The 26,790-nt window shown below is 42.6% G+C and overlaps 1 protein-coding gene across 1 annotated transcript in view; it reads left to right on the top strand.

Annotated features, from left to right (window-relative positions):
- The window catches only part of LOC122562395 (unconventional myosin-XVIIIb-like), a 379,067-nt gene that overhangs the window by 131,373 nt on the left and 220,904 nt on the right, over window positions 1-26,790 (top strand). Inside the window, exons 13-16 of the mRNA XM_043715251.1 lie at window positions 6,905-7,072; window positions 16,388-16,478; window positions 17,913-18,105; window positions 21,958-22,038. Of these exons, the coding sequence (XP_043571186.1) occupies window positions 6,905-7,072; window positions 16,388-16,478; window positions 17,913-18,105; window positions 21,958-22,038 (533 nt within the window). The remainder of the gene's footprint in view (window positions 1-6,904; window positions 7,073-16,387; window positions 16,479-17,912; window positions 18,106-21,957; window positions 22,039-26,790) is intronic.

Raw genomic sequence — 26,790 nt, 5'->3', positions numbered from 1 at the left:
GAGTTGACTTTGAGGAGTGTTTCAACTTTTGAGAGGAATGAGAGTCTTCAAGGTCTCCATGGTTACCGCTGGCTGTGTTTATTTGTTACAGTTCACTACAGATGGAGGGATGAATATGTCCTTCATTGAAATGAGGCTGGGAGCCTTGGGGGGAAACTGGGGTAAGGTGGGGGGAGGGGAAATGAGGAAACTGGTGAAGTCCACATCAATGCCATGAGGTTGAAGGGTCCTGAGGCGTTCTTCTTCTTTCAGGTGTCGGGTGGTGAGGAAGTGGTGTTTGAGGAGTCCCAGGACCTGCATTTCCATGGCAGAGTGGGAGGGGGAGTTGAAATGTTCGGCCAGGAGGCGGTGGGGTTGATTGGTGCGGGTGTCCCGGAGATGTTCTCTGAAGCGCTCTGCAAGAAGGCGCCCGGTCTCCTCAGTGAAGAGGAGACCGCATTGGGAACAATAAGTGACGCGTGTGGATGTGCAGGGTGAAACGTCGATTTTCCTTCTCGGATGTTGCCTGAACTGCTGTGCTTTTCCAGCACCACTCTAATCTTTACTCTAGTCTCCAGCATCTGCAGTACCCTGATTAAGTCTATGATCTTCATTGGCTCGATTGGGGGTCTCGAGGAGGCAACAGAAAGCCACATGGTTTCCCCTGTGGTCACAAACGTTTAAGGAGGTGTCCTTTTTTTGGCATTCCAAAGTCTTCAGTAGATCATGAAAATAGTGTGGGGTCAGGAAGGCAGAGGAAAGTTGTGCCGCTTACAAAATATAATTATTCTCAATTTTTGCAGGTCAGTTCCAGCCTCCAAAAGGAGATGAAAACTTCAACTTTCCTTCATTTCCATTGGGGCAAATAAGCATACATACATGAAATAATTGCACACACATGAAATAAAATAATACTTGAAATAATCATACATGAAATAAAATATATACATGAAATAATCAAACATATGAAACAATTATAGAATAAAAATACATAGCTGAAATAAACATATGTACTTGAAATAAAAAATACATACATGAAATAATCATGCACATATGAAATAATGGTGCATACATTAGAGCTTGACATTAAAAGACAAAGCCTATCCTCATTCCCATTTCACCTGAAATTACAATCTTTGGCATTATCTAAGTTCTACTGTAAAGATGAACACATCTTCCAGATCAGCATTCCAAAGCAGTATAGTGTGAGTGCTGAATTAACAGAATGCTATCTTTCAGATGTTAAGTTAAAACTGCAACCTCCTCTTCCTTCTCAGATGGATGGACAAGGTCCCACAGGATGAGTTGTTAACAAGTAAGGGAGAATTGTCACCAGTATTCTGGCTTGCAGTTCTCCCTCAACTAGCAACTAAAACAAATTGTCCACTCTTTGTGTCAGTTAGGATTGGGGAACCTCGCAGTGTGCGAATTGACTGCTCCGTTTCCGAACTGACCAGTCATGCATTTCAGAAACATTTAATTGAGGAACATAAAATTCAGAAACATAAAATATTTTGGGACACTGCAGGTGTGATGCAAATGCAATTTGTTTGTTCTTTCCTTCCATTTGGGGCCTTTTCTAATATCTTGGAATCTCTTCAAAATGTGGACATCATTTCCTCAGGAAAGGAGAATCTGCTGACTTTACTGAAGACTATTTTCTTTCTGCTCTCACTGATTAATCACTTTCTCTGTGTTTTACAGCTTCTTTCTCCCAGTAGCAGGAGATCATTAATTTCTGTGAGAGTAACGTCTAATTACTTGGCCTTTTAGCAAACCGCAGTTTTGACCCCGATAGTGCACTAATTGACAACACCAATTGCTAACATTATACCTGTGAACACACCTCAAAAGCAGGTTGTGAATTATTCTGGGATAAGTTAGGGATGTGAAAGGTGCTATCTGATTACAGGTTCTTAGCATCTTCATACTGCCATTCCAATCAGGACCAGATTATTTTGAAGAAGTCAGCCAGAACTCTGGAAGCTTTGAAAGACCAGAACAAAAGGGGGAACAATTCTGAGCTGGGTCGGACCCATTTCTCCAAATTGATTTGAAATTGATTTGATTTATTATAGTCACGTGCATTGAGATGCAGTCAAAAGTATTGTTTTGTGTGCTATCTAGACATATCATACCTTATGTAAGTATATCAGGGTAATAGAACAGAATATCGTGGGAATTACTGCTGCAGAGAAGGTGCAGAGAAAGATCAACTCTAAAATGTGAGAGGTCTGTTGAGAAGTCTAATAATAGCAGGGAAGAAGCTGTTCTTAAATCTGCTGGTACATGTTTTCAAACTTTTGTATCTTCTGCCTGATGAAAGAGGTTGAAGAGGGGTGGGAGGAGTCTTTGATGATGTTGGCTGCTTTCCTGAGGGCAGTGGGAAGTGTAGATAGAGTCAATGGATGGAAGGCTGGTTTGTGTAATGGACTGGGCTATGATCATTAGTCTTTGTAGTTTCTTGCAGTCTTGGGCACAGTGGTTGCTATACTGAGCTGTATGCATCTGGTTAGAATGCTTTCTATAGTGCATCTATAAAAATTGGTAAGAGTCCTTATGGACATGCCAAATTTCCTCAGCTTTCTGAGGAAGTAGAAGCTTTGGTGTGCTTTTTTGACCATCACTTCAACATGGATGGACCGGGACAGATTGTTGGTGATTTTTACTCCTAGTAACTTGAAGCTTTCAATCATCTCCACCTCAACACCATTCATACAGACAGGGATGTGCCCTCCACTCCACAGTTGATGGCCAGCACCTTCATTTTACTGACATTGTTGTCTTTATACCATGCTCACTATCTCTTTCCTGTACTCTGTCTCGTCATTGTTTGAGATCCGACCTGCTATGGCGGTGTCATTAGCAAATCTGTAAATGGAGTTAGAGCTGAATTTGGCCACACAGTCATGAGGTATATGAAGCAGAGTAAGGGGCTGAGCACACAGCCATGTTAAGGATGATCTTGGAGAAAGTGTTGTTGCCTAACCTTACTGTTTGCAGTCTGCGGGTCAGGAATTCGGGATCCAGTTGCAGAGGGGGGAGCAGAATTGTAAGTCTTGGAGTTTGATGATGAGACAACAAGCAGCATAGGTAAAGGGGAACCAGCAGAGGCAAAATATTTGTATTTCTGAAAGGTGTTCAACAAGGTACCACACATAAAGGTACTTAAATGGTAAGAGCCAGTAATGTTGTGGGCTGTGTACGAGCATGGATAATATTATCATGGCTAACTAACAGAAGGCAGAGTTGGAGTGAAGCTGGCATTTTCAGAGAACTTCAGAGCAAGGGGTTGCCAGTTCGGACACAGATCAGGATGGGTTTCTTCTCTCTGAAGGGAGTCAATCATTGGAATTCTTCTCTGCAGAAGGATATCGAGGCTGGGGTGGTAAGTTTATTCATTGCTGAGATGGGCAGATTGTTAATCAGGAAGGGAATCAAGGGTTATGGGGAAAAGGCAAGAAAGTGGAGTTGAGGATTATCAAATCAGCCATGATCTTGTTGAATAGTGAAGCAGCCTTGATCAGCAGAATGGCTTACCTCTGTTCCTGTGTCTCATGATCTTACTGCGGATTGTCAGGAAGACCAGATAAGGACAGCAGACAAACCCATGCACATATGTAGGACAGTAGAATCTGGACTTCGTGTTTGGTTCTTTCACAGGATATGGATGTTGCTGGCAGGTGTTTCTCATTCCCAATTGTAGTTGAAAAGATTGAGTGATTCAGGGCTCTGAACTAAGGCAGCAATGACTCAAGTTCAAATCCAACCACAGCTACAGTGGGAAATGTAAATTTGATTAACTGATCAATCAGGAATAAAATGCTGTTTGAGAATGATCATGAAACAACCAGAGTGACGCAAAAATCCTTCTGGCTCATGGCTTCATGGCTTCTGTTCTTGATTGGACAGGCCTCCATGTGACTGCAACATTGACTCTTGGCTGCCCCCGGAGCAGCTCAGCAAGCCTGCAAACACTGTAGACAAGAGGTGCTCTAGTGATATTTCCCTCATAAGTTCAAGAAAGCAGCTCGCATGATCTTTTTCAGGGCAGTAAAGAATGGGCAACAAATGCTGGCCATCTTAATGAATGGCGATAGTATCAAGGAGATGACAGCCTGGTGGTATTATTGCTGGGCTGTTAATCAAAAGACCCAGGTAATGTTCTGGGGAGCTGGGTTCAAATCCCACCATGGCAGATGGTGAAATTTGAATTAAATAAATATTTGGAATTAAGATTCTAATGGTGGTGAGGAATGCATTGTTGGGAAGGACCCACCTGGTTCACCAATTTCTTGGCCTACATGTGACTCCAGGCCCACAGCAATCTGGTTGACCCTTAATGGCCCTCTGGGTAATTAAGGATTGACAATAAATGTTGTTCTAGCCCGCGGCACCCTCATCCTGTCAATACATAAAAAAAGAAATTTGTGAAGCATTGGTGTTGCTGAAGCAACGATCAACTGGACTGGAGGCTTTTTCTAGCTCAATTCCCTTTGTGATATAAATATCTCACACAGTGGGATAGCGGGTCAGATCCAATACCAGGCATTGTAAGCTTGAAATTGCCAATATTTGTTTATTGTGGAGACAGGTACCTCAGTTACAATAACAGATTGCTAGAGAAGGTCAGATAAATAGTTAACCATTCATATTGCCAACAACAGTTCTACCTTTACTTCTTGAAGTGAAACTGTGGGGATATGTATTAAGGAAAGATTATATCCATTTGACCATATTATATCCATTTGACGCGATTATTTTGTGTTCTTATTATCTTATTCCAACCATGTTGAGAGTGAGAGTATTGAAATTGCACCCAGACAAGCTTTTCTGCTAGTCTCCATTATGGGAATTTTTATAACATGCTCTCAATTTATTTATTTTTCCCTAGCAATGTTGTTTTCCACCATTAACACTCCTGTTACATTCTTTATTTCTCTCCAACATGTTTCCTGAACACCTTGGCATTCCTCCAGTTATCTTTTATAAACATTGATTAAAACTGAACTATGAGCTACTGATGGTCCTTGTGTAACCTCAGTTTGCTGATCTTTTGACTAATGAATGTTGTTCCACTCTGTCTGTGTGTGTGTCCTGTTTGATCAGATTCACTCAGGTGGCATGAGGATCAATGAAACAGAAGAATGGAAACACTTCATATTTTCTGTCCAATTTAAAACACTTTGATGGTTTCACTTTTTCAGTGTCTTGTGGTTAAAGCATTCCCTATCAGTGCTCCCAGCACATCCTGGTAGTTTAACCTGCAACCTTTGATTTTCTGGATAGCTGTTTTACCCTACTTCTCCAGTTTGGAAAAAGGGGTTAAAGCTTTTGAATTTAAGAGATTTAACTCTTCGTGACACCTTGTATTCTTGGTCCTGAAAGTAACTCTAGAAATTTCTCCCTTGATATTATTCACTGTTGTTTCATCACAATTGTGTGGCTAGTTGTTCCAAACTGAAAGGGTAAATTATCATCTCAAAGTAAGCTCAGGAGTTAACCAGTTGTTCAATTCTCTCAACATTTCAGTAGCAGTAAGCTGAATGTTTAAATTTATGGATCATAGAATCTCTATAGTGTGGGAGCAGGCCTGTCGAGTCCTCACCAACCCTCTGAAGAGCTTCCCACCCTGACCCACCCTATCCCTGTAACCCTGCATTTCCCATGGCCGATCCACCTAATCTGCATATCTTTGGACTGTGGGAGGAAACTGGAGCACCTGGAGTAAATCCACGCAGACACGAGGCGAACGTGTAAACTCCACACAGTCACCCGAGGGTGGAATCGAACCTGTGTCCCTGGTGCTGTGAGGCAACAAGTGCTAGCCACTGTGCCACCCAAAAGGTGCTACATAATGAAATTTATATAAAGCAATCATAATCCCATAAGACTGCTCTCCCATTAGAAAGGGAGAGATGGCTGGTGGTAGTTTAACCTGAGCTCACCATCCCTCAGGTGAAGGGGGGAGATTGAGAAGGAGGAATCCTCCATGGTAACCTCAGCTGGTATGGGAATTAAGCCCATGCTGTTAGTGTCACTTCACACTGTGGACCGGCGATCCAGCCAACTGAGCTAACTGAGCCCACTATACCCTGAGGCTTTGCAAAGGACTCTCATGTATCTTAGATGCAATACAACTAGCTGTTAAATACTATATGATAAAGATATGATACTTCAGGTGGTTTTCATATGGAGGCAATCTTCCAGGAATAAAGGACCAATAGGTGAAAAGGTTCAAATCCCCTTTGACCCCTTTGACCAATGAACAACACACTCTCTTGTATGAGCTGGTCCCTTAATCATTGGAGCTGTATATGCTACTAACTGTCTCTTGTAATGAATTATCAGCCACTGACAAAGGGTCCTCGTAGATACATTAGTAGCATGTTACCATTGGAAATTCTGGGAGAGGAAGAATATGAACTCTACATTGGACTGTTTTACCTGAGTCAGCTTGGGTGGGTGACTAAGGTTTAAGTTGGCAGATGGTCACAATCTGATATTGAACAGCTTCAATGGGTCTGCCACTTCTATAACTCGTTCAGTGACGGTCTTCTTCAGTGAAAATAAACTGCTGTGTGTCACAAGAGAATTAACACAAAGACTCCCAATGTGAGGCTATGACGATAGGGTGGGGGTGTGTGGGTCTGGATGCAATTCTCTTGGAGGGTTGGTGCAGCCTTGATGGGCCAAATGGCATCTGTCTGCAGTGTTGGAATTCTATCAGAAGCATCTTTCCTGCAGTCAAGTCATAAGCATTTCGTACTGGAATACAAGTGCCCTTTTTAGTTTAAAAAAAACCCAAACAATTCAGTGGAGAACAATTGCTTGTTTCAAATTTGAGGGTTGAATTTGCATTGTACTGATTAATCTCATTATGTATTAATACTGAAAGAGTCTCCATTCTCCCTTTTTGATTCAGTTGGCAGGAAGCAATTTATGAAGTTCGAATGGGCAGAGAACGCAGCCAATGTGCTTGGCTGTGAACTCGAAGAACTCTCAACGGCAGCCTTCAAACATCATCTCCGACTGATCATCCAGCAGGCCACAAACAAACGTCATTCAGAAAACACCACAGACAGCACACCAGGTACAACAATAAGAGCCTCCCATCTGAGTAATCTCATTCAGATAAGCTTCGTTTCTGAATAATCCATGTCTCTGTTTTCTGAAAAACAAAATGTAATTGAATATTTGCTTTCTGACTGTCCATCACATACTCAGGATTGAGAGCTTGGACTGAAACGGCAGGCCCTGGTGCTCGCTCTGGGCCTGAGGACCCAGGTCCCTATCAACACACAGACCCTGCCCCAGGGGAGCCGAGAACTTACACTTCCCCCCCCCCCCTCCTCCCCCCCCCCCCCCAACTTAGAGCCTCAGGCCCCAGTACAGGGCCACTTTGAACACTCCTGTCCTGGGCCCTGTGCAGGCTTACTACATACAAACCTGCTGTAACCATCAGCTCCGTCACTGCGGTGACTACCATATGAGTTACAATCTAAACCATCATGTGTTGAAGCTCCAACTCCAAATTAATTCAAACCTAGGATTTGCTTTTGTGAGGAGGTGGAAGTTTCTGAAGCTGATCGAAAAAGGCAGATCCTAGCCTTGCAAAGTCAATATGCCTCTTGTGTATATATTTGTTGTTGATGCTACCGCCTTTGATAACAAAGATAGGCCCTAGGATTTGGTTCTACCATGAGCTGGGAGATCATCGTCCTTGCAGGTAATATATGTCGGATAATTGTCCTGAATTAGGGAAGGCAAAGCTGTCAGATAATCATCCAGTGTTTGTGTGTGTGTGTGCGTGCACGTCTGTATGTGTGTGTCTATTGTGTATGTCTATCTAAATGTGTTAGTATCTGTGTCTGCGTGTGTCAGTATGTTTATATGTATGTGTGTATCCTCTGTCTGTGGGTCTGTGTGTGTCTGTGTGTATGTGTGTGTCTGTGTGTGTCTGTGTGTGTCAGTATGTTTTTATGTGTGTCTGTGGGTGTGTGCTTGTGTGTGTCAATGTTTATGCATGTCTGCATGTGTATGTGTATCAGTGTGTATAAATGTCTGTGTGTGTTAGTGTCAGTGTGTCTGTGTGTGTGTGTGTACGTCTGTGTGACCAAGGAAAGACACTGAATTATACAGAGACAATGGATGTTATCTACCTGGATTTCAAGAAGACCTTTGACAAGGTGCTGCTCAGGAGGCTACTGATTAAGATAAGGGCCCATGGTGTAGGAGGCAAGGTGCTAGCATGGATGGAGGCTTGTCTGTCTGGCAGGAAGCAGAGAATGTGGATAAAAGGGTCTTTCTCAGGATGGCAGCCGGTGGCAAGTGGTGTTCTGTAAGGCTCAGAACTGGGACCACAAATTTTCAATTTATACATTAATAGTCCAGGTGAAGGAACCAAGGGCATTATGACTAAGTTTACAGATGATACAGAGATAGGTAGAGGGACCGGTAGCATTGAGGAGGCGGGGAGGCTGCAGAGGGATTTGGACAGGTTTGGAGAGTAGGCAAAGAAGTGGCAGATGGAGTACTCCCTGGGAAAGGTGTGAGGTTACCCATCTTGGTAGAAAGAATAGAGGCATGAACTATTTTCTAAATCGGGAGAAAATTCAAAGTCTGAAGTGAAAAGAGACTTGGAGTTTATGGGTGGCACGGTGGCACAGTGGTTAGCACTGCTGCTTCACAGCGCCAGAGACCTGGGTTCAACTCCCGCCTCAGGCGACTCTCTGTGTGGAGTTTACACATTCTCCCTGTGTCTGTGTGGGTTTGCTCCGGTTTCCTCCCACAATCCAAAAATGTGCAGGTTAGGTGAATTGGCTATGCTAAATTGCCCGTAGTGGTAGGTGAAGGGGTAAATGTAGGGGAATGGGTCTGGGTGGGTTGCGCTTCGGCGGGTTGGTGTGGACTTGTTGGGCCGAAGGGTCTGTTTCCACACTGTAAATAATCTAAACTTCTAGTCCAGGATTCTCTCAGAGTAAACTTGCAGGTTGAGTCAGTAGTTAGGAAGGCAAATGCAATGATGGTGTTTATTTTGAGAGGGCTTGAATATAAAAGCAGGGATGTACTTCTGAGGCTCTATTAGGCTCTAGTCAGACCACATTTGGAGTATTGTGCACAGTTTTGGGAGCAATATCTCAGGTAGGATTTACTGACCCTGGAGCGGATTCAAAGGAGGTTCATGCGAATGGTCCCAGGAATGAAAAGCTTAACATATGAGAAATGTTTGAGGACTCTGGGTTTATGCACAATGGAATTTAGAAGGATGAAGGGGAATCTAATTCATAATTACAGAATACTGAATGACCGGGACAGAGTAGACGTTGGGAAAATGTTTCTGTTGGTAGGAGAGACTAGGACCTGAGGGCACAGCCTTAGAGTAAAGGGAAGACTGTTTGGAATGGTGGTAAGGAGAAATTTCTTCAGCCAGAGGGTGGTGAATCTTTGGAATTCATTGCCACAGAAGGCTGTGGAGGCCAGGTCATTGAGTATACTTAAGATAGAGATAAATAGGTTCTTGAATGTCAAGGGGATCATGGGTCATGGGTTATGGGGAGAAAGCGGGAGAATGGGGTTGAGTAACTGACTGAATGGTGGAGCAGATTTAATGGGCTGAATGGCCTAACTTCTGCCGTGTGTGTGTATGTGTGTGTGTGTGTACACAGAGTACTGTAGTCTCAGTTACAATGCTAGTTGCTGAAAACTCGTAGTGACTGATGGTAAAGCTGATGACATCTCATCTGGTGAATACCATCCGGGGAGGAAGTGGAAGAAAATGTTAAGTGAGGGCTTGTGGGAGATGTAATTACAATATAGTATTTTCCACAGGAAGATAAAACTGGACTGGGCTTGGTGAAATGAGGTTAAAATACAATGCTCCCCTTAACTATAAACTCCAATGACAGTTGGACAAGATTAGGACAGAGTGAGGCATGATTTCTGTTTTGATTGTCCACACAGGGTATACGTACACAGTAGGTGGTATGGATTGCCAAGGCGTGATTGTTGAGATTATAAGATGCTAGACAGAGTTCAGAAACTGTCAGCTACTATTAACAGAGTACAATAAGTTTAGCCATCTGGATGAATGAGATCAAATGGGTTATGGGTCTTGTTCATCCAAGCCTGGTCTGACAGCACTGACTATATAACTCGAGATAGCCTATCGAGAGGACTGGGATACAAAGGGATAGAGGTCATAGTTCAAATGTACAAAGCCCTGGTTAGACTACAACTAGAGGTATCATATTGTGTTCTGATGAACAGAAAGTGTTGAAGAAACTGAACAGGTCTAGCAGCATCTGTGGAGAAAGAAACAGAGTTAATGTCGTTTCATGACCAGTATGGCTATGTCCATGTCTTATTCCGGACTCAGAACATTAACTTTGTTTCTGTTTCTACGGATGCTGTCAGGTCTACTGAGTTTGTCCAGCACTTTCTGTGTTAATTTCAGATTTCCAGCATTTGCAATGTTTTACTTCAGGGAGATGTAATACCTGAATGCTAAATATTGCATGCAATTCTGGTCTCCCTCCTATAGGAAGGATGGTGTGAAACTTGAAAGGGTTCAGAAAAAATTTACAAGGATGTTGCCAAGGTTGGAGGGTTTGAGCTATCGGGAGAGGGTGAGTAGGCTGGGGCTGTTTTCCCTGGAGCGTTGGAGGCTGGTGACCATATAGAGGTTTATAAAATCATGAGGGGCATGGATAAGGTAAATAGACAAGATCTTTTCCCCAGACTAGGGGAATCCAAAACTAGAGGACATAGGTTTGAGGTGAGAGGGGAAAGATTAAAAGGGACCTAAGGGGCAACTTTTCTCACAGAAGGTGGTGCGTTTATGGAATGAGTTGCTAGAGCTGGTGCTGGAGGCTGGTACAATTACAACATTGAAAAAGCATCCAGATGGGTACATAAATAGGAAGGGTTTAGAGGGATATGGGCCAAATGCTGGCAAAAGGAACTAGATTAATTTAGGAGATCTGGTCAGCATGGATGTGTTGGACCAAAGGTCTATTTCCGTGCTGTACATCTCTATGACTTGAAAAAGATCTTGGAACTGAGGGTTAAATTATAAAGGTAGATGACACAATGTGTTTCCTGGAAATTAGAAGGCTGAATGTTCAAGAAATAAGGTGACGAGATGAGGAGAAATTATTTCTGCTTGCCGGGGATTTCGGGTTTATGGGCTATAGTCTAAAAATTAAAGCCAGATTTTTTTAGAGGCAGAATTAGGAAACATTTCAACACAAAGAACAGCTGAAATTTGAAACTCTTCTGCAAATGATAATTGATGCTCTGTCAGTCATAAATGTAGATCGGAGCTTGAATGTTTTTTGCTCACCAATGGTATAATGGGATTGAGGGTAATGGCACGCACTCGGAATAATGTCACATGTGAATAAGATCTCACTGAATAATGGAACAGGGTGAAAGGTTAAATACCACCACACCATCCATCAAAATATTCTGTATACAGTTCTGTGGAAGAGTGGGATATTGGAAAGTCCTCTCACCCTGTTCTCACTTGTATAAGTCATCTCCCAACCTTATGTCTTTTATCCAGCGTTTGTTCATTTGTCTACTGTGCAGTTGGTGTCAAATTTAGTTTAATAACAGCCTGGTGAAGAGATTTGTGATATTTTCACAACTTTTAAAAGCATTATATAAGTGGAACCTTGGCGATTGTGATCTATCTTGAATTGACAATGAGTATCTTGGATAAAATGTAATTATTTTATTTGGGTAGGATGAAATGCCTCTTAATGTTGCTGATATATTTTTAGATCATTAGATCCGTACATGGGAACTATCTTGAAACTTGGCATAAAGTGAGGGAGTTTGATAAAGAAAGGAATGTTATAGTATCCATTTGAGTGCTCCTTCATTTTAATGAGCCTCTAGAAAAAAGGTGACTGCTTTTGAGCTGCATGGTGATTAACATGCTCCGAATATAGCCAGAGGTTACAATGCCTCAGTAGCTGAGCTTCCAAATGAAGAGAAGCTGCTGTGACTTGTATGCAAATGAGTGTGTTGCCCTACAATTAATGAGAACACTGAAGAAATGCAATCTCCATAGATCAGGGAGTTCAAATTGAATCGTATCTATCTCTTCTCCCGAGAGAGAGGTTTCTCAGCGTCACATGCCAGAAATGCTAACATTGATTTTCACTGTGAGGGCTGTGGAGAATGGAATTGCAAAGAAATGCTTGCATTTATATAGCTATTTTGCACATCATCAAAAAGCATCCCAGATTTTAAGCAATAAATTACCTTTGGAGAGCAGACACAGCGTTCAAGGCAAATGCTGACTGAGAATTACCCATGTTTGTCGCGAGTTCAACAGAAACACAAGTCATGCTCATGTCTCCTTCATTCCCAGTATGGGGCCCTTCGTTCTGCTCAAAGTAAAAAGAAGATTGATTTTAGAACTGCATGATCCTTTCCCCTGGTTTAAACTGTATTTGGGCCAAACCCAGGCTCAGAAATATCAGATTAATTTAAAACAGCAGCCAGGGCGTTGCTGTCCTTAACATTTTTTGCTGTTGGTTGAATTTTCTGTGTGCATAATGGCTGCTCCGTTTCTTGTACTACAACAGTAACTAAACCTCACTGGATATAAAGTGGCGTGGGATGCCCCATTCTCATGACCGGTACTATGTAAATGCACAAGTTTCCTCTCTTTTCCCAGTTTATTCATTGAGAATAAAATTCCGACAGCTGTCTGTTAGATGGTTGTGGCAAGTTTTGACATATCATTTTCATGGGCTGCACTATAAACTGAAATCTAAAGCCCAGCATCCAGTTGGTGCATCCATTAATAACACTCTGCACTTTACTTTGTAATGGTGTTTTCCTCGACCTTATTGAAATAAATCCATAAAGGCCAGTATCACCCTCTTTATTTACATATGCATGGTATATGATACTGACCCAACCAGCTCAGAGCCAGCTCCCACAGTGAGCAGAACGCTGACTCTCCTGTTTATATCTGTCAGCCAGGGCTTCCTGATGGGACGAGGTTAACTACATTGATTCATCCGTGCATATTTTTCTAGGATCCTAGGGGTGGCATGGTGGCTCGATGGTTAGCATTGCTGCCTCACAGCGCCAGGGACCGGGTTCGATTCCCGATTCGGGCGACTGTCTGTGTGGAGTTTCCTCCGGGAGCTCCGGTTTCCTCCCACAGTCCAAAGATGTGCAAGTCAGGTGAATTGGCCATGCTAAGTTGTCCTTAGTGTTATATGCATTAGTCAGGGGTAAATCAGGGGAGGGGGAATAATCTAGATCTCTTTCTGAAGTTGGTTAGCTCACTTGACTGGTTTGCAATGCAGAGCGACACCAACAGTGTGGGTTAAATTCCCACACCAGCTGAGGTTACCACGAAGGACCCTCTGCCTTGACCTCTCTCTTTGCCTGAGACATGGTGACCGTTAGTGTAAACCACCGCCAGTCATCTCTATCCAATGCAAGAGCAGCCCTCTTTCCAAGACCATTCGCCTTAGAAGTGATCTATTGGTTATGCAAAGAGAAAGGGTGTATGTTAAACCTTAGGGATTTCTGGGAAGTGACTGCCAGATTCAAGGCTGCTTTTCTCTTCTCTTTGATTCCTCTGTTCTCAATCTGTTCACGATCTTCAGCTTCACACTATACAGCTCTGGTTGGAGGTGAAAAAGCTTGGTTATCTCTCTGGAGAATTTGCAGTTAGATTTCCAGTCACTTTTGGACTAACTTTCCTCTGAGCTTCAACTCCCCAGTGAATTAGACAGGGGTCCCACACTCGCACTTGGTGGGAACTATATTACTGAAGGTCGTCTCCTAATTGACCATCTTCACACTTACCTTCGTACAGCAACCCTGAATATTACTTAAGGAGGAATCTTCAATTCAGGGAAGATTCACTGAGGTGAAGGGATTGTCTCCTGAGGTAACATTGAGCAGGCTGGGCCTATATTCATTGCAGTTTAGAAGAGGGAAAGTTGATCTTATTGTGACATATCAGGGAGCTTGACAGGGTGGAATCCAATAGGATGTTTCTCCCCCATGGGAACCTAGAGCCAGGGCACAGGTTCAGAATCTGAAGTCTCCCATTCAAGACGGACATGTGGAATCAGAGAGTGATTAGTGTTTGTCAGTCTCTTCCACAGACATCAGCGGAGCAATGCTGCGGCATTGAATATATTTGAGATAGAGCTAGGCAGAGTTCTGATTGAGAGTCGAAGGATGAAGGTAAGAAGATAGGAAGGTGGGGTTCAGGCCAAAGGCAGAGCGGCGTTGATCTCACTGATTGGTGGAACAGGCACAGCGGCTGGATGGTTTACTCTTGCTGCTATTCTCTTGTTCTCATTAAGGACAATGTTGGTTTCTCATGTAGTTGTAGTGTTTTAGCAATAACATCCTGCACCCGGGAGAAGTGGGAGTTGCTGAGGCAGGTGTGAGCACTGCTTAACAAATGAATATAGAAACATAACAAAGAGGAACAAGGCTAGCCCATTCGGCCCCTCCTCTGCCATTCTATCAGATAATGAGTGATCTGCCTCAGGCCTCAGCTCCTCTTTTGTGTAGGCTCCTCATAACCCTCAACTTTTTAATGGTTCAATACTTTATCTACCTCTTCTTTCCGTGATCTCGCCTGCCCAACTGTCTGGGATAGAGAATTAGACTGGGGCTACCCTCTGTGCTAATAAATTCCTTCACACCTCCGTTTTACATGAGATTCCTGTTATTCTATAACTACATCCCCTAATTCAAGCTCCCACCACCCCCACAGTCAGTGGAACCATCTTCTCCACATTGACACTGTCAAGCTGCCCTCAGGATCTTGTATGTTTATGGAGGCACATACCGGGAGTTAAAAAGGATTAAATAGCTCAGGGTGGGGACAGGGATTTGAGGGTAAGTTGGGGTCCCTGTGGAATGGATGGAAGCAATTTTCACAAGTCATGGGAATGGTCTTTCCCTTCTGCATCCCCTGTCATTGGTACATGAAAATTCCAATGGGCATAGGTTTGCCACCATTGTTGAGCTGGCAAACATCTGTGCCTACCAGGGGGATTGGAGGGGGCGGTTGTAGGGTGGGGAAGAGAGGGTGCTGCGCTGGTCAGCTCAAAAGGTGATCCCTAACTGTTACAGATAATTATTTGGGAACTTCTGCCAGAGCATGACTGAGGTTAGGAACTCAGCAATGAGGAAGCAGGGAGATACGGTCTGCATGGCATAGAGCATGCCAATAATATGGTCCCCTCTGCCTCTGTGTCTCTGTCTGTCACAAGGAGAGCTCCAATATTTGTCACTCATCCCTTTTTAGAAACCTAAGCCTGACAGCGTAGCTCTTTAATGTTCTGAAAGGTTTTGATAAAGTGGATACAAAGACAATGGCTCCTATTCTGGAGAACAGCATCACTAAAGGCTATTGGAGCCACCAAGAAATCCAATAGGGAATCCAGGAGAAATGTCATCACCTAAAGAGTGGTTGAACTCACCACCTCCGGTTGAAACAAACAGTACACATGCATTTCAGGGAGTCCTGGCAAGTATATGAGAGATGCAGGAAGGAAAGATATGATGATAGATTTAGATGAGAAAAGATAGGAACAGGCTCTGAGTGAAGAATAAACACCAGGATGGATTGGTTGGGCCAAATAGCCTATTTCTGTGTCATATGTTCTGTGCCATCCTATGTTTGTAATTGCAGGCTCTAACTGCCTGAATGTACTCAGCTATCCAGACCACATCATTCCACTCAACTTGTGACTGCCTCCTTCTGGCAGGATAACTGCACTACAATATTTATTGTCATTAACAGTGAAATAACACAAAATAGTTGCTTGATATTTGTGCCAACTGATCAATGCAGCAAAGAACATACGAGGAATATTTTTAAAACTGAGATTAAGAAAAATTTCTTCTCTCAAGGAGTAGTGAACCTGTGGAACTCTCTACCAGAAGACTGTGGAGGTCAAGTCATTGAATATATTAAAGAGACAGTTTAATTTTTAATGTGGAAAGTATTAAGGGGTGAAGGGAGAAAACAAGAAAATAACATTGAGATAGAGGATCAACCATGATCACACTGAATGGTGGAACAGGCTGGAAGAGTCAAATAGTCTACTCCTGCTCCTACTTTCTACGGTTTGATAAACTGAGTGACCAGGGAATTGTAGACCTGTTTGTCCAACATACATTGCAGGGAAATTATTTGGATGTATCATTTGGGACAGGAATGGTCCTGTCTTTCCACAAGTTCTAAGATATAGTTTGGATTCATAAAGGGAGGGAAACATCCTGGAAGTGGAAGTGTTGGCTGGGCAGTGGTCCTTTCATCTTTGCTTTGATCTTGAATCTCATCCATGCTATTGCTGACTGTGTTGCATAAAATATCCAGAGCGTGTTCATCTTTTCTCTTTAGGTCCTCGTTTGACGGGTCTGGAATGTGTGGAAGGAATGGCTGCTGGATTGTATGAAGAACTGTTTGCCATTATCGTCATGCTCATCAACAGGTAAGTAGCTGGATACTAATAATCAGAGCAAGAATTTCTTTTCTCTTTTATAAGGTGTTGGCTTCACTAGGAAGGTCAGCACTTGCTGGCAATACTTTATTGTCCTCAAATATGGCCATCTCAGAGTGACATGTAATAACGTTGTGGGTCTGGAATTGCAGGTAGGCCAGATTGGGTAGGGATACTAGATTGCCTTCATTGATGGAGTGAAATAAATAGGCTTTTAAACAATTCATGAGAGTTTCATGTCCACCATTACTGAAACTAGTCTTATGTTCCATCTTTGTAAATGAACTGCATTTAAATTTGAACCCGCATCCCTAGTGCATTGATCTGGCTCTCTGGATTACTAATCCAGCGACATTACCACTAAACTGTTGTGTCCTCATAAAACTGGTGCAACAATGATGATTTACAGGCTTTGTGATTATGATCAAGCACTGTAATAATTTAGTCAATGCTTGCTAATGGTATGGGGTTTCACATACACCAAAATTCCTTTATTATCAACGAAATGTGGTCACCTCAGAAGGAGAGCAATGTAAATTCACGAGCATGTTACCATCGGGTTAGTGTCACAAAGCCATGGGGCAAGTCCGCAGAGGGGCCTATGTATTTCAAATTTGTCCAACTCTTTTTATCTTCTTTTTGTTTTTGGATGTTTCAATGTAAAAACAAGCAGCAACAAAGCTATAGTTTAAAAAATAAATCAAAGGTTAATTATTACACAAAGTTTGCTGAAAGTTATTAATTAAAATGATGAAATTATTATGAAAAATAGAAATACAAAGATTAAAAATAGATATGGATAAAGATATTTATAATACGGTTAATCTCTTACCTGCTTGAAGGTTTGTCTTTCTGATGTGAAGAAAGTTGAAGTCAAATTAAGCCGTTGTGATGGCCTGTGTTATTTAATTTTTTTTCCACTATGTAGGAAGGCCCCTACAAAAGGGTCATAATCTTAACATCCATATTGAATGATTGAGAAGAAGGTTTAGGAAACCATTCTTCATGCAAAGTGTGGTAGTATATAATCACCTTATACAAAAAAAAAGTAGATTTTCACTCAGTTGTTAATCTTAAAGCTGAGTTTGATAGATTTTGAGATACCGCACCAGCCTTTTAACCATTCTGGTTAAAGTGAATCAGCCATGAGCAGTCATTTGATTCACAGAAGCCATCTTGCTAGCCCGGGATATAAAAGGATAAAGACCCAAAACAGGAGGATGAAGAGGTAGGTTAGTCTTGATCTTATAGATGGGCCTGAGGGCTGAATGGCCTCCTCCTGTTTAAGTGCCCAAATTAGGCAATGTTGACTCGTTCTATAAAGCCTGGTTTTAAATATAACTCTGACTGTAAATTAAACTTTGACATTTGATCACAAAGGAAAGCAACATTATTGACACCTGTTTCTGCCTCTATTATCCTCAGGTCACTTTCTTCACAACAGTTGTCCCTGACATCAATCATGGTGGTGGACACGCCCGGCTTTCAGAATCCACACCATGTAAACAGTGACAGAGCAGCCACATTTGAAGAGCTGTGTCACAATTACGTACATGAACGACTACAGATGCTTTTCCATGAACGCACTTTTGTATCTCAGCTGGACAGGTTCAAGGAGGTGAGGTCATGATGGCTATCTGTTATAATTTGATTCACCTTGATCAACTTTGTAAGATTTGATGGAAGCCTCAGGCCTTACCAAAGACTGCTGTGGGTTGTCATTGATTCTTGGGTTTTGTTGCTTCTGCTACGACAAAGATATGGGTAACATAAGTGTAACTTCAAGGTTTCTCAGTGGTTGAAAGTGATAAGAAGCAGAATGTTATGAGGAGTTCTGATCCTAAAGAGGGGATTGCATGCGTGAACACACCAGCTGGACAGATGGTATATAATTCAGAGCAATACCAACAGCGCAGGTTCAATTCTCCTAACAGCTGAGGTTACTTTGAAGATCCTGCCTCCTCAACCTCTCCCCTCACCTCAGGCATGATGATCCTGAGGTTAAACCATCACCAGCCATCTCTCCTGAATGTGAGAGCAGCTCTATTGTCCACTGGGGCTGTGGCGACTTTCCCTTTACAATATCATAACAATATAAAAAATATGGCCCTGTGTCATCATAACATGATATTGTATGTGACTAGGAGAGTGGGATAAAATTTAATTTAGTTTTCATTTCCACTCTGCACTTTGGGACATTTTCTAAACATAAAACCTCACTTTCCTTTCTCTCAAAGTTATAAAAAGCAAGTTTGGAACTGTTGCTAGAAATGTCAGTTTAGTAGAAAGAGTGGTCAGTATATCGCATGGATTCTGGATAAGTGGTAAAGGCTAACAACTGGGGAATTAGTTAAGGAAGCTTAGGTGTCTGGTGGGAATCTGGAGATTTTACAGATTGATCAGTTAAATGTCTTGTGAGCTTGTGTTTTGTCAAGCTATTAGTAATTGGGCTGGTGAATGGTAAATTGTTACTCAAAAATACACTTAATCTTATGTAACAGAGCATTATGATGATTCAGTTGGATAATTGTTTGAATGCTTTATAGGAGATGGATTAAGTTGATGTCTCTGACATTGACATGGTGAATAAATATGGCAAGGTTAATATGAGGAAAGAGATCTAAAGTTTGGGAGGAAAATCATGAACCGTGGGGAGGCTGTAAATCAAGTTCTGAAGGCCATTAACTTACTGAAATAGAGAAGGCTGCAGGGAAAAATAGGAACTTGGAAATGGCTGTATAACAGCTAGTTGGAGCAGGGGGGATAATTAACACAGGTGTACACCTGTTGGGACAAAAACCGAAGAATACTTGGTAAAATGTAATGGGCTCTCATCCAGGTAAATTCTTTAAAAGGGTTGTTGGGAATCTTGAACTGTGTATTGTGTAAATGTGATTATAGTGTCAAATTGTAAGCCAGCTAAGATAAAAATATATCTATTTCTAGCTATCCACATGTGTCCATAGATGGCTTACTCACGTGATGCAATCATAAAAGTGTTTATTGTTGTGAGAATTTTTAAAAAGTCCTTTGCAGAATGCAGTTGTTTGTGGCTGAGCCAGGACTTATTGCCCATCTCTAATTGCCCTTGAGATAGTGGTTGTGAGCTCTTTTCTTCAAATGTAGCAGTCCATGTGCTGTAGGTACGACCACAATGCAGCGAGAGAGGGAGTTCATGGACTTTGATTAAATAATAGTGAGGATACAGCAACGTAGTTTCAAGTCAGGATGGTATGTGTCTTGGAGAGAACATGCAGTTGATGATGTTCCACGCATTTGCTGCCATTTGTTATGAAGATGTGGGTGTACCTTTAAGAGAGTTAGCAGCAGCAGAACTACCAGACACAGCACCAAGTGTTCTCAATAAGACAACAATACATGTAACACTGGCTTGAACAACTCGAGTAGTTTGTTTCCTGGAGACCAAAACAAAATTGAAATCGGCCAATCAGTTTAAATTATACTCTGATAAAAATACCAATTGAGAATATTGACAATCTTAAAAGCCAATGGCATGATCCAATGCTCCGGGGTATAAGACCGGAACAAACTTGAACAGTTGGGAGGAGAACCGCCAAGCCTAACATTTAACAGACTGCTTGAAAAAACATCTCTCTTAAAAGTGTCTTTTCGATCAGTAACCTGTGACGCAGAAATTCCTAAGAAAAAGAAAAGAAGACACAGGAAGATCCGAATAGAAGAACAAAAGCTGGCTGGTTTTGTAAATCTTAATTGGGAGTTTTATGTAGATTAGATTAGATTACTTACAGTGTGGAAACAGGCCCCACACCGCCCCGCCGAAGCGCAACCCACCCATACCCCTTACCTAACACTACGGGCAATTTAGCATAGCCGATTCACCTGACCTGCGCATCTTTGGACTGTGGGAGGAAACCGGAGCACCCAGAGGAAACCCACGCAGACACGGGGAGAACGTGCAAACTCCACACAGTCAGTCACCTGAGGCGGGAATTGAACCCGGGTCTCTGGCACTGTGAGGTAGCAGTGCTAACCACTGTGCCACCATGCTGCCCAGACTAGTATTATTATAGAAGAGAAGGTAATGGATAGGTTAGAGTAAGGAATGGTAAATAGTTGTTAGTTAATTATTCTCTGTTATACTTTAAGAAATAAAGTTGTTAATTTTTACTTTACATAGTTCTTGGCTGCTCAAATTTTTACATATTACTGCATGGGATAAATCTTTTCTATGTTGCTGGTTTTAAATTAAGAAGTAGAGTTTACCCTGTGTCATAACACATTGTCCTTCAAGGTGGTAGAGCTCTCAGGTTTGGAAGCTGCTGTCACAGGAGCCTTGGTGAGTTGCTTCAGTGCATCTTGTAGATGGTACACACTGCTGCCACTGTGCATTGCTGGTGAAGGGAGAGATATTGAAGGTGATGGGTGTGGTACCTATCAAGTGGGCTGCTTTGCCAGAATGGTGTCAAGCTTCTTGGAGCTGTACTCCTTCAGGTAAGTGTTGGGGCAGAATGACAAAATAAATTACTCGACACCTGGAGTCCACCTCCAGCCTCAGAGTTTATTGCAATTACACCTCTGGGGGTCAGAAGCTTCTTCAATGAACTGAGGAAAGACAAACTTTCATACATTTGCTTTCAGCCCGCCTTTGGCAAGTACAGACCAACCATATTATTAATTAATGGCATGCATACCCATTCTAATTAATCATGTGACTAGCTGGTGGACAGCCCTCGGTCTTCCATGATCTCATGATGTTTTCCAGACACCCTTGTCTCTATCCTTGGATGCATGCTGTACTTAATCATATTCCAATACTACTGACGTCTGCACTGGTAATGCACTCTCTTACTGCCTCAGGCTGTCTTGTGGGCCCTGTCTTACTGCCTCAAGCTGTCTTGTCCAAAGAGTTGTTAGAGGAATCTCTTTAATGCTTATTATGGTTTTTTTTAGGTTATGGGTATAAATGTTCAAAATCTATAACTGTGATTACCTGGAAATCTTAACTAAAGTAAATCTATTTGTGATGGACCTCAGACCTTAAATCAATTAGGTATGAAATTCGTGTATCTGCATCCTAACGGGTGTCCTTATCCAACTGTCTCTGTGTAAACTACTGCTTCTGCAGGTTTGCAACAGGATCCTTTCTGTGCTGCCTTAATCTTGTTACCTTGGATACATTCTGTCTACAAAGCTACAATTGTCCTAACTTGTGGTTCACTTTAATACTACACTAAACTAGCTATTCTAAGTGAACTGAAAACCACTTCTGGCCAGCTTGTGCTGATTTCAGTCATGGGGAGCTCCAACATATGTAATGTAGATGGTTTTAAAATTCAATGTGCCATTTATGCATAACAATGTGTACAGGTATTAAAAATAAAAAATATGATTGTTCATGGTTTGATACATTTTCATAACTGCAAACAGGATACTTAAATGCTTAAATATGGCAGATGCTTAAAGCTATAGTTTTAATCTTTTTCAACAGGAAAAGGTTCAGGTGGCATTTGACACGAGCGAAACCTCTCCAGCATCTACGGTGGCTGTCATCGATCAAACCTCAAACCAAGTAAGCAAAATGGAGGGTTTCCGATGGGATCTTGGAACATTTGGACTGCAGTGATTGAGACAAGTAGAGGGCTAGGGGATAGTTTTATCCATCTCTGAGATTGGAATCCATGCTGTAGGTTTGAGGTATCCACATAGAGTCATAGAGTAATACAGTATGGAAACAGGCCCTTCAGCCCAAACTGGTCCATGCTGACTATGGTGTCCATTCAGCTAGTTCCAATTGCCCACATTTGATTCATATACCTCTAAACCCTTCCCATCCTTGGACCTATCCACACGTTTTTAAAATGCTGCTGTTGTACCTGCCTCAACCACTTTCTCCGGCAGCCCGTGTCAGGGGTAACTGTGTACCCTCCAATTCTGTCTAAAAGGCATCATATTTGATTAGAGAACCAGTTTAATTGTGGCATTATAACACATTTTGCATATCGTCAAAAGTCCAAAAAACTCAGAATTTAACTGTGGATGACAAGCAAAAACACATGCAGACAGACAGATACTAGCTGAGCAGCAAGTGAGAAGTAATTGCTCAATGGGAGTGGAGGAGGAATTCTCGGAGATGCTTGAAGATTAAGAGGAAGGTGACGAGGCAAAGTGATTGAGGGAGGAAATTCCAGAGGACTGGAGTGTAGCGGCAGTGGGATCAGCTTCTGATAGAGGAGCCGGGGAACAAGTCAGTGAACAAGATTAAAGAAGTAAAACAGATAACAGCTCAGGTGAATTGCTGAGATCACATGGACACCCACTGAGATGCCCAGAGAGGAGCAGCAATTAAAGCAGTGACATTTCAAAGGGAAAGAAAGACTATGAATCCTCTTATCTATAAGAAAATGTCAATGACTTGTAACTACATTGTCATTTTTTGAGAAGTGAATACTGGCAGATGCAGTCAGTGGTGATGACAATGTTAATGCCTTTGACAGAAACATTCACACTCAGTTCCTTGTAATGTCATTACCTCCGCCAAACAAATATTGAGGTGGTGACAATTGTAAATGACATCATACTAGTTATTTTGGAGAGCATTTTATTTTTAACAGCAGTTACACCAACAAGAAATGAGTACCTGACAGGAAAATAGCTGTGTCCTTTCCTCTCAGCTGGGCTGGAAAGATCCCATGACACTGCTTGAAGCGAGATCAGAGGAGTTATACCTGATGTTCCGTCAAAACATTTAAACCTCAACAAAAATGACTTGAAATGGATTATCCAGTTCAGTTTCTCAATGCTATTTGTGGCAACTTCCTGTGTGTAAATTACCACATTACAACAGTGACTACACCTCAGAGAATAATTCATTAATGGTAAAGCCCATTGGACGATCATGAGACCACGAAAGGTGCTATATAAGTGTAAGGTCTTTCTTTCTTGTACTGAAGTGCTAGTTCCATCGGGTCATGAATTGAACTTTTAGGCCCCATTGACATTGGGAACTGAGGTGGAAGGGGTCTGATTGTTGTCAGCCCCGGTGAGCTGCTAGCTATCTAACCCCTTTCCCAATAGGCGGCACGGTGGCACAGTGGCACAGTAGTTAGCACTGCTGCCTCACAGCGCCAGAGACCCGGGTTCAATTCCTGCCTTAGGCAACTGTCTGTGTGGAGTTTGCACATTCTCCCTGTGTCTGCATGGGTTTCCTCCGGGTGCTCCGGTTTCCTCCCACAGTCCAAAAATGTGCAGATTAGGTGAATTGGCCATGCTAAATTGCCTGTAGTGTAAGGTGAAGGGATAAATGTAGGGGAATGGGTCTGGGTGGGTTGCGCTTCGGCAGGTCGGTGTGGACTTGTTGGGCCGAAGGGCCTGTTTCCACACTGTAAGTAATCTAATCTAATCATTGTTACTGATGCAGGTTTGGGCACTGGGAAGGCTGTCCAACCTCAGGTGATGTATAGACAGTTCAGCTTATCATGAGCTCGGCTAAACATGGGCAATGGAGGCTGATTAACAATTTGCCTCATGGCCTCCAGTTTCTTGATGCAATGGCTGTGGGGTTGAGGGTCAATTGCCTAGAGGTGGACACGCAGCAGCAGGTTGGGCTGCCAGTGCTCTAGAGTCTCCCTGGGGAGGACATGTAGCCAATGGGCACCATGTAAAGGAGCCCTGACCCGTACCCTCAGTGAGATCCTGGATATGTGTTGCATTAATGTTTTGAAGAAATGGCTGAGAGGCCACCTTTCCATTGAGGTGTTGGCCCGGTTACTGACCAATACTGCAGCCATATGCTTCTCTGAGATGGGAAGGCCACTGATTGGCCCTCCAGCTTTGAGTTGCTACCCTTTATTGAACAGATAACCTTTGCCATGCCAACCCAATCATAATCTTTGTTAATTAGTTTCCCACCAGAGGCAGGTTTGGAATCCCAAGCAGTCATACTCTTATCTCTCGGGGGAAGGTCTGGCCCAAGGTTTGGGGCTCAGTTGGGATTGGATAGGTTATGGATCAGCCACTTGTTAGGCAATGGAGGAGTCCCTGCAAGGAATTACACCTAGAAACTGAACTGTAATCTAAAAGTTGTCAAGACTGGAGTGATTGTAACGAGGTCAGCCAGGTGGATCTCATACAATATGAGGTGCTTATCTGGTCCAATCAGGGAGCCCTGGCTGATAGATATAAACAGGACTGCTTGAGAGGTTAATACAATATGGTACATCACCACGTCGTGCATTATTGTAATTTAGTTCTGATTGCTTGTAGCTGTGGCACTGCAGCTGTTTATTAAGAGTTTATTCATTCTTCCATTTGATAGAGGAAACAAATAATTGTGTTATTTTAAAAGATCTGTCAAAGGGTATCTGACAACGTAATGGTACAAAACTGTTTCAGATATGTTCAGTACAAGGACAATGTTAGACAACACAGCTGACTTCAGATTTATTTAAAGAGTGGCATGGATTGGTGTCTTTTTCCTTTGCCCTGCCTCTGCTGCTTTGTTGAACGGCTGAGTTGTCAGAGAATGTGCTGCCACTGCTACATCAGAACCCCTTCCCCTGGAGGATTGTGTAGATGCAGGAGCTGAGGTTTCAAAGCAGGTGATAGAACAGAGAGCATTCATCAGTCTGCGTCGCACACAAGTCCCAGAGGTGAAAGAACAGTGTGCTAACTACTGAGTCCTATGATTAACTGCAGCTTCCTGATAATTTAATGGGCGAATGTGTCACGCAGCATGGTATTGAGCTAATGAGAGACGTGAATGACCAACTTCAATTCTTTATCCACGTAGAGTTCATGAATCTCACTGAGGGCAAGGGTCACTGAGAAGGTGAAGGGCATCTTCCTCTCCATTAGGCATTTCTTGGAAGAGGAGCACAATGTTTCAGGAATCTTAGAAGCAAGGGGATGAAAGGTTATGAGGGGGTCACACACAGATCAGCTGTGATCTTATCATATGGTGGAACAGGCTCAAAAAGCTAAATGGCTATTCCTAGCATTAATGAAACAATGCAACATCAATGAATGTCTTTCTTACTCATATCTAAAGCGTGTCCTGCCCTTGGGAAGGTGGTCGGAAACTTCATCATGTGCAGCAGCTCATCCACTGTAACGAGCTGGTGTGACCACATTCCACAGGAGGTCTTTTAGTGTGGGCCCACTCCACAGGGGCAGGCCGTCAATTCAAAGTCCTCCCAAGGGAATTCTATGATAAAGCTGGTATTCCCCCTCTGTTGGAAAAGTTCCAAAGGGGTTAGTTCAGCTGAGGCAGCCTCCCTCTTGCATGCTTGGGCCTCCAGGCTCTCATGGAGTTGTCATGGCAATGAAAGGTTGCAACCCCCACCCTTTGAGTCCATGATCTACAGTAACATCCCTGCTCAGTTCAAGTCCTGTAGTTTCCCACATTTAAGTGCCTGATCTCAGCAGTACTGCCTCACCTTCACTTTCCCCCCCCCCACTGAGGCCTTCATTGTGGGCCCCTTATTCAGCTTGCCCATAGGCCCCAAACTGTGAATGGGCCACATGTGAGCTAGAGGGAGAGACTGAATAGGCTGGGGCTGCACTGGCACTGGTGACCTCCATAGAGACTCGATGTGACTTTTTTTTAATTCATTTCATTTATTAGTTACCCTGGTTAGGCTAGCATTTACTGCCCATTCCTAATTCAGTGGGTCTGAAATCACATGTAGGCCAGACCAGGTAAGGGTGACAGTTTCCTTCCTTCAAGGCATACGTGAACCTGAAGGGTTTTTTGAATTATCGATTCATGGTCATCATAAGACTCTTAATTCCAGATTTATTATGAATTCTAATTCCACCACCTGTCATGGCAGGATTCGTACCTCGGTCCCCACAACATTATCTGTATCTGTGATAATACCACTGGGCCGTAGTTTCCCCTTAACAAAGCCAATCAGAAAATTCAGCCCAGAGACTTTAGCTCTGTTTGGTTTGCTAATAATACTATTATTATTAGCAATAATAACACCTCCTCCCTTCTCACCACCCAAGGCACCAAATACACTGAAATAACTCCACAAAGGCGGGTATCCCATCAACAAGTCACCCTTTCTTTAGAGTTTTTGACACTGATCCAGCACCCTTTGAGCCAGCTCTGAGTGAACAGGATGTCTGACATTTCTGTTTTTTTTTGCCGAGTGAATTTCTTCAGGAGCGTGCTTTTATTTTCCTTTTTATTTTTTATTTTATTTTTTTTTCTTTTAATCCCCACACTACCACTTAAGTGCAGTAGTGCTTATTTTTTCCCCAGCACCCATGGTGTGTGTGTGCAGGTGTGAGACACAGTGAAAGACACAAAGTGCAC

The sequence above is a fragment of the Chiloscyllium plagiosum genome, chromosome 25 (genome assembly GCF_004010195.1).
Source record: "Chiloscyllium plagiosum isolate BGI_BamShark_2017 chromosome 25, ASM401019v2, whole genome shotgun sequence".
Classification (NCBI taxonomy): Eukaryota; Metazoa; Chordata; class Chondrichthyes; order Orectolobiformes; family Hemiscylliidae; genus Chiloscyllium; species Chiloscyllium plagiosum.
The sequence above is the reverse complement of the archived record's forward strand: the minus strand, read 5'-3'. Positions and strand labels throughout refer to the sequence as shown.